Source organism: Equus przewalskii, chromosome 7 (assembly GCF_037783145.1).
Source record: "Equus przewalskii isolate Varuska chromosome 7, EquPr2, whole genome shotgun sequence".
NCBI classification, from domain to species: domain Eukaryota; kingdom Metazoa; phylum Chordata; class Mammalia; order Perissodactyla; family Equidae; genus Equus; species Equus przewalskii.
Window position 1 is genome coordinate 70097856 of NC_091837.1, and position 19115 is coordinate 70116970.

At 48.1% G+C, this 19115-nt stretch overlaps 1 protein-coding gene across 5 annotated transcripts in view; it reads right to left on the bottom strand.

The window, feature by feature from the left end:
• Positions 1-19115, bottom strand: part of MYO5B (myosin VB) — a 348390-nt gene that overhangs the window by 30765 nt on the left and 298510 nt on the right. For 3 of the 5 annotated variants that reach the window (XM_070630195.1, XM_008514690.2, XM_008514691.2), the window contains 6 exons: positions 17881-18029; positions 16593-16712; positions 14332-14472; positions 10774-10839; positions 8536-8775; positions 7538-7638 (listed from right to left, as the gene is read on the bottom strand). In XM_070630195.1, coding sequence (XP_070486296.1) covers positions 7538-7638; positions 8536-8775; positions 10774-10839; positions 14332-14472; positions 16593-16712; positions 17881-18029 — 817 coding nt within the window. Of the gene's footprint in view, positions 1-940; positions 1019-7537; positions 7639-8535; positions 8776-10773; positions 10840-14331; positions 14473-16592; positions 16713-17880; positions 18030-19115 lie in introns of all 5 variants that reach the window. The other 2 variants (XM_070630194.1, XM_070630196.1) reach the window with 1 other exon arrangement.

Genomic DNA, 19115 nt, shown 5'->3' on the forward strand with positions numbered 1-19115 from the left:
GCTCCGCCACTGCCAGGCCGAGTGGGCTGGGCACGGCCCTCACTCCACCTCACCGAGCTTCAGTTTCCTCTTCTGGGGAACAAGCCTGAAGACCATTATCCCATCTATTGCTGGCAGTCTCAAATGCACAAAGCTAAGCCGCCACCCTGAAAAGCCACACACTGGCAACAAAGGTGTGACGAGACCATAATGTTGAGCTATTTCTGTGCATGTCTAACCTTGCTTGCTAATGGTTTAGCCATGGCTGGAGGCCAATGGGCTATGGATTCTGACTCTGGTATCAAATGGAACCAGGTTCAAATTCTGGATCTTCTGCTTATGCAGTTCCTTAAATCCTGCAAGCTTCAATGTCCTCGTCCCATGAGTGTGTGGTGAGGGTCAGACTTGACACATGCAGCGCACCGAGCATGGGGCTCGTTAGCTGTTGTCAGCTCCAGGCAGTCACTGCACTGGGCATGCTTGAGGGCAGGCTCTGAGGAGCCCTGTGCACAGAGCACAACCAGCAGCACACATCCAGCCAACATTCAGGGCTGACCCTGCAGAGTTTAGATGGTCAACAGGTAGCATGGAAGCAGCACAGACTCAGGAGACCCAAGAATATCCTTCTCAGCCCTGTTCTAAATAGCTGTGTGCCTGCTGCCACGTTAACTTGCCCCTTGTGTATTCCTTCTCCCATAGAGTGAGTTGGACCAGGTGGTTTCAAAGGTTCCATTGAACCATCAAGTGCCATCACCTTGATCCAAACAAGCAGCTTCCCCTGACCTCATCCATGCAGCCTGGACACAAAGTGCCATATGGGTGAGCTGAGGGCTACCCCCCACATCCACCCGTGAATGGTGCCCAGCGCCCTTACATCCATGCTAGCTGAAAAACAATTAAGCATAGACATGAGCAGGCAGAACAGACATGGCAGACACAGGAAGAAAGGCATATATTTGACCTGGCAACTTGCTTTAGGCCTTGGTAGGCCAAGCCCAGTTCTCCATCTTCATTCAAATATCCCCAATCCTCAGTCTCGCTAGAAATAAAGGATAAAAAACAGGGCATCCAGTGTAGAGGAAAGAGACAGGCAGGCAGAGCGCCCAGGACGGTAAAGCGATTCCAGCCAAGGTTTGGAAATGAAAAGGGGAAGGGCTCAAGAACTCCCAGCTTCCCTCCTTCCTCTCCCGCCACCAGCACTTGGGTGCCTGCAAACAGCTTCTCCACTGTCTCCCAGTTCCTGTCTTGGAATGGGGTTCATGCACTCTCATGTGAGTCTCACTGGTCATTCAGGCCAGAACACATGCTGCTGAAGAGAGAACAAAGGGATGCACTTGTTTGGGTAACTGTAAAAAACAGTGCACAAGCTGGGCGGAGGCAGTGATATGCTCTCACACACCGTCCTTCTCTCTCCCAGAATGATTCTGATTTGGAAAATAAAAGGGAGAATCAGGGGAGATGCACACAGAGCGGGGAGGAGAGCACTCTGCATGGGGGAAGCTGCAGAGGCTGAGCAGGCATTCACTGTCCAGGGCGGGAGGGCAGCCTCCCGGGATGCTGTGTGCCCCCACACCCCCGCAGCAGGGAAGGCACTTTGTAGGGAGGAGGAAGAAAGAGACAATATTTTGCCTGCTTTTCAATGTGTATCTCCTTTCTGCTGCTGCTTAAGGGCACAAAAGTATTAACTCATCTCAACTCCAGCCCTTGCTGCAGAATCTTACATAAAGAAACAGCTAATAAAAACTTAGTGATGGGGGCCAGAGTGCTGGCGTAGTAGTTAAGTTTGTGTGTTCTGCTTTGGTGGCCCAGGGTTTATGGGAAAAGAACCTTAGTGATAAGCAGGATGAGAGTTGAACTTTCTCCCCTTGACCTGGGGTGCAATACTCCTGTTTACTCAACGTGGAAGGCAGGAGGCCAGATGCTTCCTCCTGGTAAATTCTTTTGCCCTCTCCTTTTGCCCAGTGTCTGCCTGACACCAGCAGGGCAGCTCCTGGTGATGAGGCTCATGTGACATGGCCCCCACCCATGAACTTCTCCACCTCGTGCAGCCCTGGGCACACAAGAGACACTCAGAGGCCAGCGGGACTGGGTGGAGGGCGGCAGGCAGAGCCCTGCTCTCTGGCCAGGACTGTGCTGCTCCCTCCCTGCTCCAAGGGGCTCTGTTCCAGGGGAACCTCCTCCTACTGGGTGGAGCCCAGCTTTCCTGGCAGGAACCAGGAGTGGGAGCTGCATCCACACTGCTTGCAGAACAGGACCAGTAACCCCTTCCTACCCCTATGGGGGGAAACAATTGTCCCAGGAGTGGTGTGGGCCATGGTTGGTCATGGTACTGCCCCCAGCTCAGCCTCATGAAGAAGAGCCTCAGACCCTGCAAGGCCCACCCGGGCTGCCTCTTGGACACAGCTGGTCTCGTCAACACCAGGCCCCACCCTGAAAGTCTGAAGGAAATGAGGGGAGCGGGGCATAGTGGAGACTGGACTGCTGGGGCTACTCTAGGGCTTCAGTTCCCTGGGTCCACCCCTTACTGTCACAGCATGTTCTCCCCGCAATGGGGCAGCGGGGGAATTACTGCCAACAAGCTCATCCTGGGATCTTTCCTGTTCCGGACTCCGGCTCCTCAAAGGTCCAGAGCCTCACCCAGGCCTGGCCTCCCTGGAGGCTGCCCCTGGTTGTAGACTTTTGCTATCCCCTCCCATGCTTAGCACTTGGCAGTCCTGTGTGTTCCATGCATCCTAGCAAACTCCAAAGCCACCTGGGCTGTGTCAGGGCCAGCAGAGAGCTCAGCACCTTTCCCTGCTCAGGTATGACACTAACCTTTAACTAGGGCCTTTTAGTACCTACTGCTTTGACCCAAAGTGGGGGGCTCCCTGGGAGGACTTCCAGGCACAGTGTTGTCCTTCTCTGGTGGGCCGGGAGGCGAGTGCATCGGTGCTGAGAGGGCATGTGGGATCCTTTACTCCAACCACCTCATTTTGCACACGTGGAGAGATGCCAAGATGGACGTCACTTGCCTGACACTGACACCTGGGCTAGAACCCAGGTGGCCGCCCGACCTTGGTCTAAAGCTCTCTTCCTGTCCCATGCTGGCTGGCCCTCAAGACCCCCAGGAGAGGCTGCCCGGTCTCTCTCACAGGGTCACCACACTCCTGTAGTTCCCAGGAGGGCAGATGCTCCCACTCCCTCTCCAGGGGGACGCATGGATGCTGCTGAGCTAAACAGTGAGAAGTTAGCATTCATTCCCAGGTCATCAGCCTCAGAGGAGACACTCAGAATTCTTAATTCTGTAACAGGCCAGGCATGATGCACCAAGATAAAAGTAGGGAACTGGGCGGCCCAGTCAGCCCACAGTGCTCAGGAAGTCAGGCACACGAATAAATTAAAAACCAGTCAACCACCTCCAGGTCTGTCCTGTGTTCCCAGATGAAAGACAAGTCTGCACAGGAGCTTCTCCTCCCGCTCCAGGCCCACCATTAGGGGCGAAGGCTGGGTGGGAGCGCCACCTGGTGGCAAGAGAAGGAAAATCCCAAACTGCTCAGAGGAATTTTTGTTTTTAACCTCAGCACTTGACGTCAATTAATAAATCAACAAATATTCGTGAAAAATCTCCTGCGTATACGCCACTGTGCTGAGCCCCATGCCCAAAGAGGCCACAGAGACGTACATGAATAAGCAGCAGATAGAGTCTCCGACTGCAGGAGGCAGCAAGACACAGAGTTGAGGAAAAGGGCTGATGAGCCAGGCCTGGCCTGATCACCTACCTACACGCCTGGGCCCATCTCTTCATGTGTAAAGTGAGAGCGCTCAGCTAGATGATCTGCGAGGTTTCTTCTGGATCTTTAATTGCATAACCTGATTAAGCTGTAAAGGTCATGCACCAGAAAAGGCCTGGGATAATACTCACTTCCCCACTGTGGAGGTGATGAAAACTAGGAGCCACCACCCACCCCTCTGCCCCAGCTTAAGGACCTGCCTCCCTGTGGACAGAAACAGGCCAGGTTCCTGCCAGCTGGGAGAGGGTCATTTCTAAGAAGACCACTTTGTGCTCCATGGATGTTCTTATTTCTTTAGTCCACACCTAGACTTTCTACCCAACTGCCTAGGAAATTCCTGGGGATCTCTGAGAAATGGGAGGCAGCAACCCCAACATCATGAATAAGAGAGAATCATGAACCTACAGGCCTGGCCACACGAGGGTGAACTGCTCATGGGTATACATGGTTACGCCACTGAATTCCCGCAGACAGAAATGGTGCTGATGGCTCAGGACCAACAGAATTTTGGGAAACACAGGGAATGATCATCTCCTAGAGCAAAGCTGACAGTTTCTAGCCATGAGCAGTTAAAGAGAGGACTTGTGAGAGAGGAGTGGAGCAGAATCAGGCTCTTGCCCTTCTTTGCCATTCCAAGCAGACATTCCGCAGCAGCTAGGGCTCAAGGCCAAATGAGCCGTAAACCCCAAGCCCATCCTAAGGTGGCGCACACACCCTTCCTGGTTAAACACTGCCTCTGCTGTCCCAGGCAGGCCCACTATGGGGTGAGCAATGACCCCAGGTTTACCTGCCCAAGCCCAGGCGGCAACAGCAAAGCTACTCTCTGTGCTGAGAGGCTCCTGTTGTTTGCTGGGATCCGCTGGGTGGAGAGGGGCTGCAAGGATGTTTCCTGGGGCCCGAGGAAAGGTCCACTAATGCACCCTAAGCCTCGCTTTGGAGTTCTAGACTTGGCAAGGCTTGGGGGGAAATGGCCAGTGGCCAAAGGCGCACTGTTCCTGGAGCCAGACCTGAGCCCTGGCCACACTCCTGCCCCTACCTAGCTCTGCGACCTTGAGTGCGTGCCACAGGTGAGGCCAGCCTGAGAGCAGCAGGAACCCCTGCTCTCCTAGCCCACCTCCCCATACACCTTGGCAGACAGCCCTGAGAAGACGGCAGACTCTCCAGACACCCCACTCTGCCTGCAGCAGCCTATCTCTGGGGCAGGGACCACCCTCTCTTTACTTTAGTTTTGCCATGTGTAAATGGTGACAATGATGCTGGTTTCTCTTTGTTCCCACGATGTGAAAATGAGACAGGTTTTTGGAAGCAGAAGTGCTGTACATATTCCTATGGTGATTCCCAGAGTGGGCTCTCAACACTGGCTTCCCTCCTCAAATTTAAAAAGAAAGGGAAAGACGCAATTGTAAAGATCATAACAGAACTCTGTCAACCCTGAAAGTTAGCAACTGAAAATGTTCTGAACTTGGGACCATGGATGCTTTGAAGGGCTGTCATTGGGCATGGTGGAGTATGTGTGCATGCGAATGTGTGTGTGTCTAGATTCCTTTCAGAAATCTAAGCAGAATTCAGTGTATGAATGTAAATTTTCCTAGGGACTGGACAGATTTCCCAACTCCCCCCGCAACCACCCATGCATAATATAATTTCTATTGAAGCCAGAACACTCTCTATTACAGGAAACAGTAGGAGAGAAAAACAACTCTGTCTTCAAAGCACCCTTGTCCCCGGGGCCGCCGTGTGTCATTGGGGGAGCCCCTGTTGTAACAGGATGCCCTTGTTGCCAGCTGGGTGCCAGGCATCACAGTCCGCATCCTCCTGCCCTGCCAGCCTGCTCCCTGCTGTCCTCCTTCACTGCTGGGATTTGCCAAATTGGAAGAGACACAAACCCACGAGTGTCACTTCCAGGTATGGCAGGCACTGGGGAACTGCTTCTTCCAGCTTCCCCTCCCCAGGCAGCAGCTCCTGTCTGTACTTAACTCGGTTTCACAGGTTATTCTTTCCCTATTGTACCCTGTGCTTGCTGGGAACGGAATTATTTTAACGTAAAAATAGCTTTTCTTATATCTTATCGCTAGCATTATTACTGCTGCAGAGGAAGACACATCCAGGGTATTAAGCAGCCCCTGGCAAAACGTGTACTTGAGACTGGATCCCTGACCATGATGTGGATGAAGAAATAGGGAGCTGATAACAGCGATGGTTCTGAAGATAAGAAAGATATGCACACTCACGCATGGCTTTTTCCTTCTTTTGATTTTTTCAAATTTTAAATATCACCTGTGCTTTTTTCCTTATTCATCTCACTTCTTATCTTCACCCAAGATAATTTAAAATGACTAAATCTTGACTCCAGTTTTAGCACTGAGAGAGATTCACCTTCATTTCCTTCTCTCCCTCCTTTAGCAAAAAGAATGACATCTCTCCTGAAATAAATTTACCTCCCCGCTGGGCGCTGCTAAATACCTTCACCTTCTGATTACCTACAGTGTGGCTGGAAGCAGCCCTGCCTGGGAGCCAGGCCTTCTGGATTCTACCTTGACTCAGTTACAGGCTGGCTGTGAGCCCGAGGAGCTCAGCCCTTCTGAGCCTCAGTTTCCCTGTCTGCAGAAAGAGGGCTGGATGAGAAGATCTGGAGATCAGAGCACTAGGAAATCTTCAGCGATCCTGCGACCTTCTCGCCAAGTTCACGGCACACTCCTGGTGCCACCTACTGACATTTGCTGGAAGTGGTTGATGTTTTCAGCAATTTTGAACAAATGCTTAGTGATGGCTCAACATTCAGTTAGTTGAGGTAAGAGAGAAAGGCAGCCAAGGAAAAGGTCACCTCCACTTTTACAAGTGCCCACAGAGGCGCAAGGAGGCAAAGATAATAACAACAGTGATAACAACGTTAACATCTATTGGGTGCTTGTCACGTGCAGGCACTGTTCTAAGTACTTTACACAGACTAACCCACCTGATCTTCTCAATCACCACAGGAGGTACGCTGCTATGACTGTCCCCAGTTCACAGAGGAGGACACTGAGGCACTGAGTGGTTATGAAGCAGTTACTAAACAACTGGTAGAGAATGGACTCCAGAGTCCACATTCTCAGGCGCTCTGCCATAGCACCTCGGGGTCTCTGTTCTGCCCTACGTCTCAGGGCCCTGCTGCCTCCCTCCGACGGTCACTCTTTTGCCTTGACCCTGGGTTGGCTCATCCTTGAGGAGGGACCAGAGGTGGCTGGTTAACTAAAATCCAGGGCAATCCCATTTTAGCCGATATGGTAGTAGTCAGATTCTCCCATCCAACCTCTGTACTGCCTAGCTGGGGTTCCCTTTCTTTTAAATGACAGAGAAGGGGGCTCACCATGGTGTAAGGCCCACCAGCCCGGTTGAGTAAAGATGGCATTGCAGCAAACAGCTGGGGCTGGCCCCCTCCTCCTGACTGGTTGGGCTGACTTGGCACTGGCTTCCCTCGCAAGGAGAAAAGCCACCCTCAGCCAGTCTTTCCCTTTCCTCTGCCTCCTGTCAAACCTCCCAGGGAAGCTCCCTTTGCGAATGCTTTCCAGAGGACCTGGGTTCTGATGCTCTAGGTGTGTTACTGGAGTCTTGTGAAGCTAACAGTGGGCTTCCTCAGGGCATGGGACTCACCGAGTCTGCTCCTAATCATGTATCTTCTATAGTGAGCAGTACCCTGATGCTGAGCTCACAGGGATGCCTGAGGAGCAGCCTTCAGAGATGAGGTTGGGCTGGGCCCCTCTGCCAGCACCTCCTCCAGGGATGGAGGACCACTAGGTGGGACTTACCTGTTTGTCTGGCAGACGCCGTGATAGGCCTCGATGGCGTCTTCCTGATCCACGTGCTTTTCACTGTTAGGCCAACTTGTCCTGGCATTAATGTTCGGCTCCTAGAAAGTCCCAGATTAAAAAATAAATAACTCCATTGGTTATACAAACAATTGCCATGAAATGACTATATATAGACAGAGGTATAAAAATAAGCCTTTGGAAAACAACAAAAGCCAGGGACGACTTCAGATAACAGTAGTCAAATCCAGGCAGGAATGTGACTTTAAAAGGTCACATCGGAAGAGTCACAGAATGACAAGCCTGGTTGAGAAAGGCACTGAGTTTGGAGCGGTAGGAGGAAGATGGCAAGGACAGTGTCTCGAAAGGAGAAAGCACCTCAAATCCAGAGAATGTGATTAAAGTCTGTCTCACTTTTGAACCCTCCACACTCGATAACGCCTGCCTGCCCCCACCCCCATGCTGCCCCAGGGCCCATGCCCAGAAGTGACCCAGCCTCTTAGAGCCCAGAATGACCCAGGTGGCCTCTGTCCCCTCCCTCCTGCTCTACAATCTGCCCCAGAAGGTGAAAACATTAGGAAAAATTGCTAAGTTGGACTTGCTACCCTGGGAGGACTAAGAGTGAGGAAGACTTTCTCCACCTCAGTAACAAAGTAAGTAGCAAGGGGCAAGGCATGAGTGAAAAACCAGGCCAAGGGGGCTGCTCAGGCTGTCGCCCTTGTGTCTCTCTAATTCTCTGCCTTGTTCTTTTTGAACACGTTCATACTGAGCAACTTCAGAAGATTCTAGAAACTTCTAGAAAAGACTTCCATGAAAGGTCATGCTGAGAGGGCAGCAAGTACCTCACTCTGCCTTTAGAGGAGACCCTAGAGCAAAAGACTCTGCTCTTTTAGGTTTAGGTTTAAGATCTTCGTGGGTAATGATATGTAAGAAAAACACCAAATCTGTTGCCTACTGTCACCCCCTAACAAGCCCAACCACGGCTGCCATCTTGTTACCGTGCTCTTGCCAGCAAGTCGTCGCTGGTCAGCACTGACAATCTGGGTCCTCAGGATGAGCACCTCCTCCTTGCGAACCTCAAGCTCCTCATTCGCCAGCTTGAGCTGGTTCAGCAGGAGGCTGTAGCTGTCTGGGGAACTGTGGGTGGAGTCACTCTGTGTGGCTTGGTCGGCCATGGCTTTCCTCAGCTCGTTCAGTTCATTCTTCAGCTTCTTGTTCTCTGACTCCAGCTCTTGTCTCTGGAAGACAGTGGTGTGATACACGCTGTTGGTCCCTAGATCCAGGGCACTGTCCCCATGTGGGCTTCCTCCTCCACCTTCCTTAACCAACCTGCCTGTCCTCCTGGGGAGCTAAGAGCCACCTTCCCATCTTAATGATGAAATATAAGGCACAAGTTCTGACTGGCATCAGGAAGCAGCCAGAGCTGGGGCCTGGATTTGAACCCATAACCCCAAGTTATTGGTGTGAAACATCTGACACGACGCCTCTATGGCAACATTCCCTGAAGCGATTCAGTAGTGTTTGTATTCTAAGCATATTTAGCCAATAAAACCCATCCTTGTGGAAAAGCCAGGTTAGTTTTAAACTTCATGCATTTCACGCAGGACCTCCTAGAACCTTAATATATTAACGTACTTTGTGACTTTCCAAGAGAGGGTATGGAATGCAGGATTTCCTCAAGTTATTTATCTAGACAGCCCCCTTTTTTTTCCCCAAGGTGCATCACATGGACTAATGTTTTAGAGAATACATCAAAAACACTGTTTTGTTGTTTTGGTCATACAGAAAGCCACTGGCCGTCAATGCCAGTGGAAGAAAAATTACCTGTATATAGAATCAAAAATAATACCGAAAGATTTTGGAATGTATTTAAAGTTTTCTGGATAAAATATTTAACTTTGTGTTTGAGACGAAGTCAGAAGATTTAAAGTCTGATGATCACAAATTGATAGTAGGGCTCTGAAATATCTGAGATTCAAAATATCCCAAGGAAAACCCAAAAATGTGGAAAGCAGGCATTAGTTGCACAATTATTACAGAGTCATAGGAATATAGAAATGAGGGCCCTTTGGATATAATCTTTTGATTTTCTGAATGTGGAAGCTGAGAATGGAGTGAAGGCTCACAGTGAGTACAGAGGCTGAGACAGGACTACGGCCCAGGACTGCTGACGCCTGGTCCAGGGAGGCCAATGTACCAGCCCTGCCACACTTCAGGCCTCCTTGGATAATGCTCTGCCAGGTGTGACCAGCCCCAGGACCCTTCTACCCAATCTCACTCCCACAGATAGCACTTGAGCCCAGTGTCCAAAACATGTGCTTCTTGTAACTGGGGGCCCTCCAGGACCAGTTCAACTGACTCCATCTTATCAACAAAGTGATTCAGAATTGCCTTTCAGAAAATTTGCAATGTCATGGAGCCAGAGCATGTGCAGAAGAAGAAATTTTGACCTGAAATGACTGTGGAACCACAAGACCAGGAACACAACTGGAACTTAAAAGTCAGACTCTTATCAGAAATGAGGGGTGCCTCATTCAGGAAGACCCGGTGTTAAAATTCCTTCCTCGCCTCATCATAAAAGTTCAGAACCTCATCATAAAAGTTTAGAACCCTGTCATAAATGTTTAGAATCTCACCATCATAAATGCTTGCAGTCCACCAATCAAAACCTGTCCCACCAGCGTTTCCGCGTTCCAGCCTGTTCTACCTAGCCTCTTAAATTTCGCCCCAAATCCTGAATTAGGGAGAGAGATCTGAGGCCACACACCCCCCTGTCTCCCTGCATATCGATATTGCAGAATAAAGCTGATTTTCCCCCCAAAGCTGATGTCATAATTAATTGGCTTGTTTATGCGCATCATGCAAGAAAACCCCATTTTTGTGCGGTAACACAGGTAGTTAGTGCCAGAATTGGATTAAACCGTAGGACACCCAGCTGGTGTAGGCAGAGAATGGGAGAATTGCTTGGTGTGGAAAACCTACATATTTTCTGTCAGAAGTGTTGTGAACAGAGGGAACAGTTTCCTATTAGCATACATTATAGTCCCTTGTAGCAGATCTAAATTTTCCTTCATTTCAAAGATGAAGAAACTAAAGTGTGGCAAAGGGAAATTGTGTGCTTATGGCTCCGCTTATTAGCAGACCAGAGTTTAGGAGCAGGTTTGCTGCCGCCCAGCTTCATCATCTATTCTCTACAGGGTGACAGTTCAAGGAAGCTTGTCTTCCAAGAATCTTACCTTCAGGCTATTGTAGGCTAGATCTGCATCCTGGTCCACATCTATGTCATTCTTTGGTTGGTCCACCTGCAAGAACAGAGAGACAGAAAGGTGAGCATGGACTACTAGGCAGCTATTCCACACAAGTATCTCCACCCATGGTCAAAATCTGCTCGTTTTGCCCTTGCACAAGTACACAGCACTCCAACCCTCCATAAGTCTACTTCCTTCCCACCTCCAAAATGCAGCTCACTACTTCAGGCCACCATGAAGCTCTCCATAAACATCATCCTCTTGCCAGCCCTCCCCACCTTGGCCACTTTATTCACATGGTTCTCGCAGGCAACTACAGGTTGAATATGTATAACACTGTATTATGGGTTGAATTACACTCCCTAAAAAGATACGTTGAAGTCCTGTGAATGTAACCTAATTTGGAAATAGGATCTTTGTAGATGTAATCAAGTCAAGATGAGGTCCTTAGGATGGGCCCTAATGCAACATGACTGGTGTCCTTATGAGAAGAGGAGAAGACGCACACACTCAGGGAAGATGATGGCCGTGTGAAGATGGAGGCAGAGACTGGAGTGATGCAGCTGCAAGCCAAAGATGGCCAAGGACTGCCAGCAACACCAGAAGCTCAGAGGGGGCATGGAGCAAATTCTCTCCAAAAGCCTTAAAGAGAGCATGGCCCTGTTGACACCTTCATTTCTGACTTCTGGCCTCCAGAACTATGAAAGAATAAACGTCTGTTATTTGAAGCCATGCAGTGTGTTATACTTTGTTTCAGCAGCTTTAGGAAACTAGCACTGTAAGACTTATGTACTTCATAAAGAGGTTAATATATAACTAATTACATGCTTATTAATAAGGTTAATGAGCTACTCTTAGGTTTTTTGGGATATGTGTGTGTGCAGATGTGTATTCTGTTTTCCCAACTAAGTCACCCTAAGCACCTTGTGGAGAAGCCTGCTTCTTCTGTCTATGACAGGTATATGACAGCCAGCCCCCTAAGATGTTCAGACTCCAAAGCTAGTAGATGTGGATGGCAACAACTGGAAAATTAGCCCATTAGGATTCAGCTGGGCCAGTGACAGATATAATTATTTGGCAGCTATTGCACTTTAAGGAGAAGGGGTAGACAACCTTCATAAATGGTTAACTCCTTGGGTGATTTCAAGTAGTGGATGATAGTCTGTGAATAAGAAGGGTTTTTGAAGCTAAAACCAGAGAGTGCTTAATTAGATTATCAACATATTATCTAAGCAACCTTAAATCCAAGGGTAAGGCCACCACCAGCTGTGCATGGATTGGATGTACTCCAGGCTTAGAGACTGGGACTGGATCTGAGCATCTCCTGCTGCTCCTTCCAGATCAAGGATTTCTACTTTTACTGCGTTGTTTCAAGCTCTGCAACCTAGGAAAGCCACTCTTCAAGGTACCAGTCTCTGCTTTGCTTCCTACCATCACCAGTGGTATGGGGATGTGACTGTTCAGGGGTAGCTCTTAACCTGCTGCACCAGTGAGAGGACTGTACCTGTGTTCTACGCAGCATGGATTTGCCATATGACCATAGATAATTGTTGAGTGCATTAGGTTCTTGGAAAACAGAGATCACCCACTCAAATTTGAGTCGTTGTGAGTATTAAGATGCGCTGGCAGTCATGTTTCTAAGTGGACAATCCATTGGAATCATTCTGGTGGCCAAGATGACTTTGCTAGGCCCGGGGAAAGAGAGTTGGATGGACGGGAAGTCAAATACATGGACAGCCTGGCTGGCTGTCATAGAGGCCCCATCCTCACGGTGGCTTAGTCACTCCCACCCTGATGGTACATTCCACAGACTTCCGTGTCATTCCTCACTCAGAGCCTGGCCTCTCTCTAGAGCTGAGACCCTGGGCCATATCTCTCCAGAATAAAGACCCAGGTGGCTCAGGATTCCTCAAGACCAAGGGCAGATTCAAGAACACAACCTCCGAAAGCTTGGCTTCAGGGTACTGTAGAGGGATTCCATACTCCTGCCCACTCCTGCTTCTCTTACTAAACTCTGCCAGAAACAAGGTCATTCTCCTTAAACAGATCCTTAACCCACACCACAGGGCTACGGGCCAAGCCTACAGTTCTAACTCTTCTTCAGTGATTATTTTTTAAGGAAAAAGATACCCTTTTTTCTTTGGTATCAAGACAAACAGAAGTCCTAAAGTCAGGATTTCAAAATTATTTGGCATTTCTGTGGTGTGGAACCTGGAAAGTGAATCTTTAGAGGCAGCTAGGTGGGCCAGGAACTTTCACGTCGGGCATGTCTGATGTCATCTAGGCAGCTTTACATATATTTGATTTATGCTTGCCTGTCAGGGCAGCTTCTCTTCTAATCGAACAAGTCATTTATATACCCAATCCTTTCACTCTCCATTCTGAATCTAATCCACCTGAGAGATTTAAAACCATCAGCAAGATTTACCTCCCCACTTACTGCTCAGGAAAAACCCCCAAGAATTTACTAGATCGGTAGATCAGAGTCTGTACCGTATTTGATTGGAAAGAGACGTGAGGTATTAAAAAAGGAGACAGTGCATAGAGGTGGGAACAGGGGCAAGGCTGAGGGTGTGGGGAGGGGGATGAATCCTACAACAGGCAATTCAGGCCTGAGAACAAACCAAAGGCCTTTGACAAACCCACTATGGGGTCAGCTAATGCTATGATCCATCTCAGAATCATCCTTGTATCCCATTAGAAGTGGGTCTTATACCCCCCAAGAAACAACAAGTGGCTCGTACCTCCTCATCACCGTTAACTTCAATGGTTGTCTCTATTCCTATAGCACCAATCTCTTTGTGCCCCAACCCTGCACTCATTTGGGCACTATTATTTTTCACCTGGTCCTCCTGAACTAGATTAAAATTCCTTGGGGGCTGGGGACTTCTCTTACATTTTTATCTCCTCTCATTAAGTAAACATTTTGAAGACCTACTATGAGCCTGGCACTGGCATAGTGCTGAGTGTAGCATAGGTGCCCAATAGGTCCTCAAGATAAGAGTGATATGTCTTGGGACACTAAGGTTTCAAACAATAACCTTTCAAGACCCAAGATACTGATGATCATCTGCATTGAGGCCAGGATGCAGTCATGGGATAGCAGGGTGAGTGGCTGCAAAATTGGTCTACCTCTCACCCAATGGGGGTGAATTCAAGTCCATCCCAGATTGCAAGGTACAAGAGGGCAATTGATTTTCTCTGCTAAAATCTGACTTCTGCTTATATTTATACCTTATTTACACATCCTGGTCCTCTATGCAAATGGCTGATGGTGCCACAGGCTCCCCACTAGCTTCACCACTGGAAATCCTTTGCCTGGGAACACTTGGGAAGCTTACTCCCCTTCAACTGGGGTGATCTGGAGCACTTGCAGTGAAGACTCAGTATGATGCCAACACAAGATGGAAGCTCTTCTCTGAAACCCAGCACCAGCATAACCTCATGGGGTCACATCTGCCATATGAGCCCTGGTAGGAGGGAGCTGGATCATTCTCTGATGCCAGTACAAGGGCACTGCTGCAGGCTTCCGGCCCCTTCACACACCTGGACTTTCTTGCTGTCCTGCTGCTCTCTCTTCTCCAGCTGCGTCTGCATCTTCTTCCTCTCCTGCTCAAGCTCCCGCACCCTCTTCTGCAGTTTCAGGAAGACTGTCATGTCCATGGCCGCCTTCTCCAGGCCGATTTCCTTCAGAGGAAGACAGGGAGCAGGGGAGAGGAGATTTTAAGAGCCTAAATGCCTTAGGGAACATACAGCACCTCACTGCCTACCTCTGCATCAGCTGTCTGTCTTCTCTCGCCTCCCAAACATCAATCTGTGCCCTCAGATACAAAGCCAGTGTCAAGCAACCATCACTTCACATATTAAAGCTGGTGCTCCAGGCTCATTTTCTGTCTGGATAACATCTGTGTCTCAGCCATTTGTATTCCTCCTGTGTGAGCCACTTCAGATGACCCATCATATATTTCAAGAAAAAATGGATATAGACACAACCATTTTATTTGGAAGTTAAAAGAGCTCACTTCTAGAAAATGGTTTGACACTAGAGAAATTATAAAATGCAGGATATAATGCTTCCTGATAAAGAAACAGTGTGGTTACTAATCGCTGTAAGTGTGCTGTCAACCACCACTTGACTGCACCTTGCAACTGAACCAACACTTGCCCTGCCACGGAACTCATTTATCCAACAGATTTTTTCCCCCTGCTTTTTCTTCCTGAATCCCCCCAGTACATAGGTGCATATTTTTTAGTTGTGGGTCATTCTAGTTCTGGCATGTGGGATGCCACTTCAGCATGGCCTAATGAGTGGTGCCATGTCCGCGCCCAGGATTTGAACTGGTGAAACCCTGGGCCGTCAAAGTGGAGCACGTGAACTTAACTACTCGGCCACAGGGCTGACTCCTATCCAACAGATCTTACAGCATCAGTTTCCCACATTTTTTCATTCAGATTCATGCCTGGGTTTGCCCTGCAGAGTTCTGTCATGTGTGAGTGTCCTTGTACAAACATGGGTATCTGCATGAGCATATCCACATGGATTTTCTAAGTACATGTATGTACATATGTGACAATGTAATTTGGTTCAGCTGGCATATAATAAGTGCTGTGTGCTTAGCCAGCTCTGTGCTCGCTGCTCTGGTCAATCCCAAGAGCCAGTCTCCACTTCCTTGAAGAACATAAATCCACTGATGGAAGTGCTATGTCTGCATGTAAATGGTCACATATACAAACACCTGGGTGGTGTGTCTAGAGTTCAGGCCGACTGAAGCCTCCAGGACCCAGACTCAGGAGACTGCAGTGGCAAAACTAAGGGCCTTAAGTTAGCATTTATTAAATGCTTACTAAGTGAGTAGAGCAAGCACCCAAGCATATCAAACTGCACAACAGCCATACCTTTTATCCCAAGGACATCCTTGTCTATGCTTCCACCCTTTACTTCCTCACTTGCTATCTCTTATCATCCTTTGTTTTCCTTTATAACACTTAACGGTACCCATAATTAAATTACAAACTTCTTCCATCAACTGATTATTCCTAACTTTCCATCAGACAAGCTCCCCGAGGGCAGGGACCTTCTTCAGCTTGGTCACCACTGTTTCTCCAGGACCCACCTGCAGTGCCGGGCACAAAGATGTGCTCAAAGCACATTTGTTTTTCTAGCCACGTCTATCCTCATGTGCTTCATAAACTTTTATGCGCTTATGATCTTCTTCTTTTCATGTGCCAGAGGAAAAACTGTGTGTCTGTGTACCTTCGACAAAATTACACACAGACCACGAAGTCCACTGTGGCGTACCTTATTTAGTGACTCTAAGAGGCTATTAGTGACAAAGATACAGCCACTCAGCAAATATTTGTTGTTCTTCTCTGAGTTCTATCCAGCTTCTAAGTCAGGAAGGAAAATTTTCTTGTATATTTATTGCTATTACTATATGCACTGTGGATACTCAACGAGGATGATAAAGATATCTATTTTAATGACTTAGCTGTTCCTTCTTAAGCCAGCCATTTCACCTCTCTGCACTAGGTTTGCAGTTTTGCAAGACAAATCCGGGCTCTACCTTCTTCCTTCCTTTCTAGACTGTGGGTAGAGTGAACGAGAATGAACTGCTTTGCACAGTGAATGTTAACTCTAGAGTATAGTCTATAAGCCCACTGCAGTCCAAGTGGTCTTGCTGTCAGGAGTGAGCCCCTGGGCACTCTGGTCTCTCCCAGTGTAAGAGTAAATCTCTGGGGGTGCTCTACGCAGGGGGTACATGTTCCCTCTGGAGCACGGACAGCAGCCAAGAGCCTGCCTTACTCACCTCCACCTGTTGGAGGGCATCTTCTGTATCTCCGACCTCGGATGTGGAAATGGAGGGGTAATTGGAGTCAGATTCTAAGCTACTTTGGTTTGACGGGTTCCGCCTGTGGCCTGGGGTTTGCTGTTCAAGAAGAAAAATGTAAAAACTCATGATGAACTACTATTAATAAGAACTATTACTTTTAAAAGAACAGTAGGTCCTAAAGTTGGGCTTCTGCCTTATTTGTCAATAAAAATAGGTAATCATCGTTTCCTGGAATGATGGCTAAATAGAGCTATTACCACAAAAAATTTCACCTACAATTCTTACAGTCATCCCAATAAAATGACAGTTAGAAGAGATCACAGCTCCATGGTAAGGACTGAGTTCCCTTGTCTCTTAATGGAATACAAATCCCTAACACTTAGGCCAATTTCTCTGAAAAGTCCCGGGAAACAATGCTTAACTCCTGGTCTTGCCCTGAAAGCCAACAAAGACAGAGCTGTCAACAGCATCCCTCTTGAAGAGAATGTTGCAAATTTGCCCCTAACAGTCCCCTATTTCAACCTGCACTCTACCAATTTTATGAAAATAAACATTAGAAATGGAGTTTACCATTTATATTGTTCATTTAAAAATACCTATTTTTTCCCCCTTGCATCTGATTTGGCTTTGAGAGTGAAAACTGATCTTTGTAGGAAAATTTTAGATTTCTATATATGTTCCTATTCAGCTTCTCTGCCTGGTTTCTATACAATTAACTTATTCAATCTCGTTCGAATATGCATTTCTGGAAGGAATATTTACATGGGGTAAAAAAGAATGACAAATCCTGAAATATGAAAATGTTTATACGTATATTGCATTTCACCAAAGATTAGGAGCAATGATCAGCCCCTTGTGGGCCTCTCTGCATTACACACTAATGAAGCTGAGATCAGAACTCCCTTACACCATTACTGTTTCAACACAGGGATCTTCCCAGAGCAGAAAACAAGAAAGATAACACACACTTGGGTGGAATTTTCCTTAAACTCCTAACTGAGATCTTTATAAGACCCCAAAGTTGGAAAAGGAGCTGTCCTTGGGAATGAATGATCAGACGGCTCAGCTACTTTCTTATGTGGTAACTTTCCTCAGGAATGGCAAGAACAGATGCTTTTGGAAAGCAGCACTGTGCACACAGCACAGATTCACTGAGCATCACCGTGTGTCAGACAGCAGAGCAGGGGGTTGGCGCTGCGCAAGAACAAGGGCTGTGAAGCCAGAGGGGGCTGGCGCGGTGGGACAGCAGAACTGCCCTCCTTGCCTTTATGATGGTCATCTCGTCCCGAAGGTTGTCGTATCTCTGCTCCAACCGTGAATATTCCTTTACGAGATTCTGGTACCGAGAACGCTCCTCCTCCAGCTCCTTCTTCATCAGGAGATTTTCCTTGACAGAGTTCTGGGCAAATTCATCTGGAAAGCAAGCACACTAAGCTACAGTTCTGCTTTCTGAATGGACTCCCCTACATGTGTTGACTCATGCCTTCTGATTAATCTCTTGTTAAAAGGCTGCCCATGACAAGCTCCTAACATAGACACTTGATGAGTTTATTCAACTACTTCGCCTATGCAGAGCAAAAGGAAGCTTGTGACTGTGGCTTAAGTCTTCAGAGAGGGAAAGAAAGACCACCTGCTCTTGGGGAAATGGGGGAGAGAAGCAGGCAGCATACGTGACAACTCCCGCAGTTAATGCCCCAGCCTCTCTCTTGTGACCACTGTCACAGCAACTGCTGGCAGCATTCCTGGAAGAACCCAGGTTTTGTCCCAGGATTTCTTCCCTAATCCTGATCTTTCTGGTTCTCAGAGTGCAGAGAGAGTAAAGGAGATTTGAGGAGATAAGGCCAGAAGTTAAATTGGAGGAAGGAGGGAAGACAAAAAGATAACATGGATGGCCTGTTCCCCACCAAAACTTACTATTCATATCAGTGGAAAGAAATAATTTTTAAAGTGAAATTCAACACAGTTTAAGTTTTCAGCAAGATTTCCTGCTGGGTGGGACAGTGCATTCAAGTGGTTGGATTCTCTTGCAGTACAGGGGAGGACCCTGAGGATGGGAGAAGGGGGGTGATTTGTTAAGGCCACACTGAGTTAGGCTAGAACTGGGGTCTGTGGACCCCCAGTGCTCCTCTTCAGTCAAGCGGAACATGGGGTTGATGGCAGCCCAGGGGTCGGTGGGTGCTTGAGAGGGGTGACCTGGATCTGACCCAAGACCTTCTCTCTAGCAAACATTAACAGATGACCCACTGGATAGAAGAAACCAAGACAGGTACTATGGATGGTAAAGATAAGTTTTAAAACAGCAATAATGACAGCTCCTAAGTGCTCACTATGTGTCACGTGGCATTTTAAGCACTCCACGCTTCTGAGATCTGAACCTTTACGTCCATTTTGCAGAGGAAGAAACGGAGGACCACTGTCATTAAGGGACTTGCTCGCAGCCACACAGCACAACACGGTAGTCATTCTTTGAGCGCAGTCTCCCCGACTCAAATCTCACAC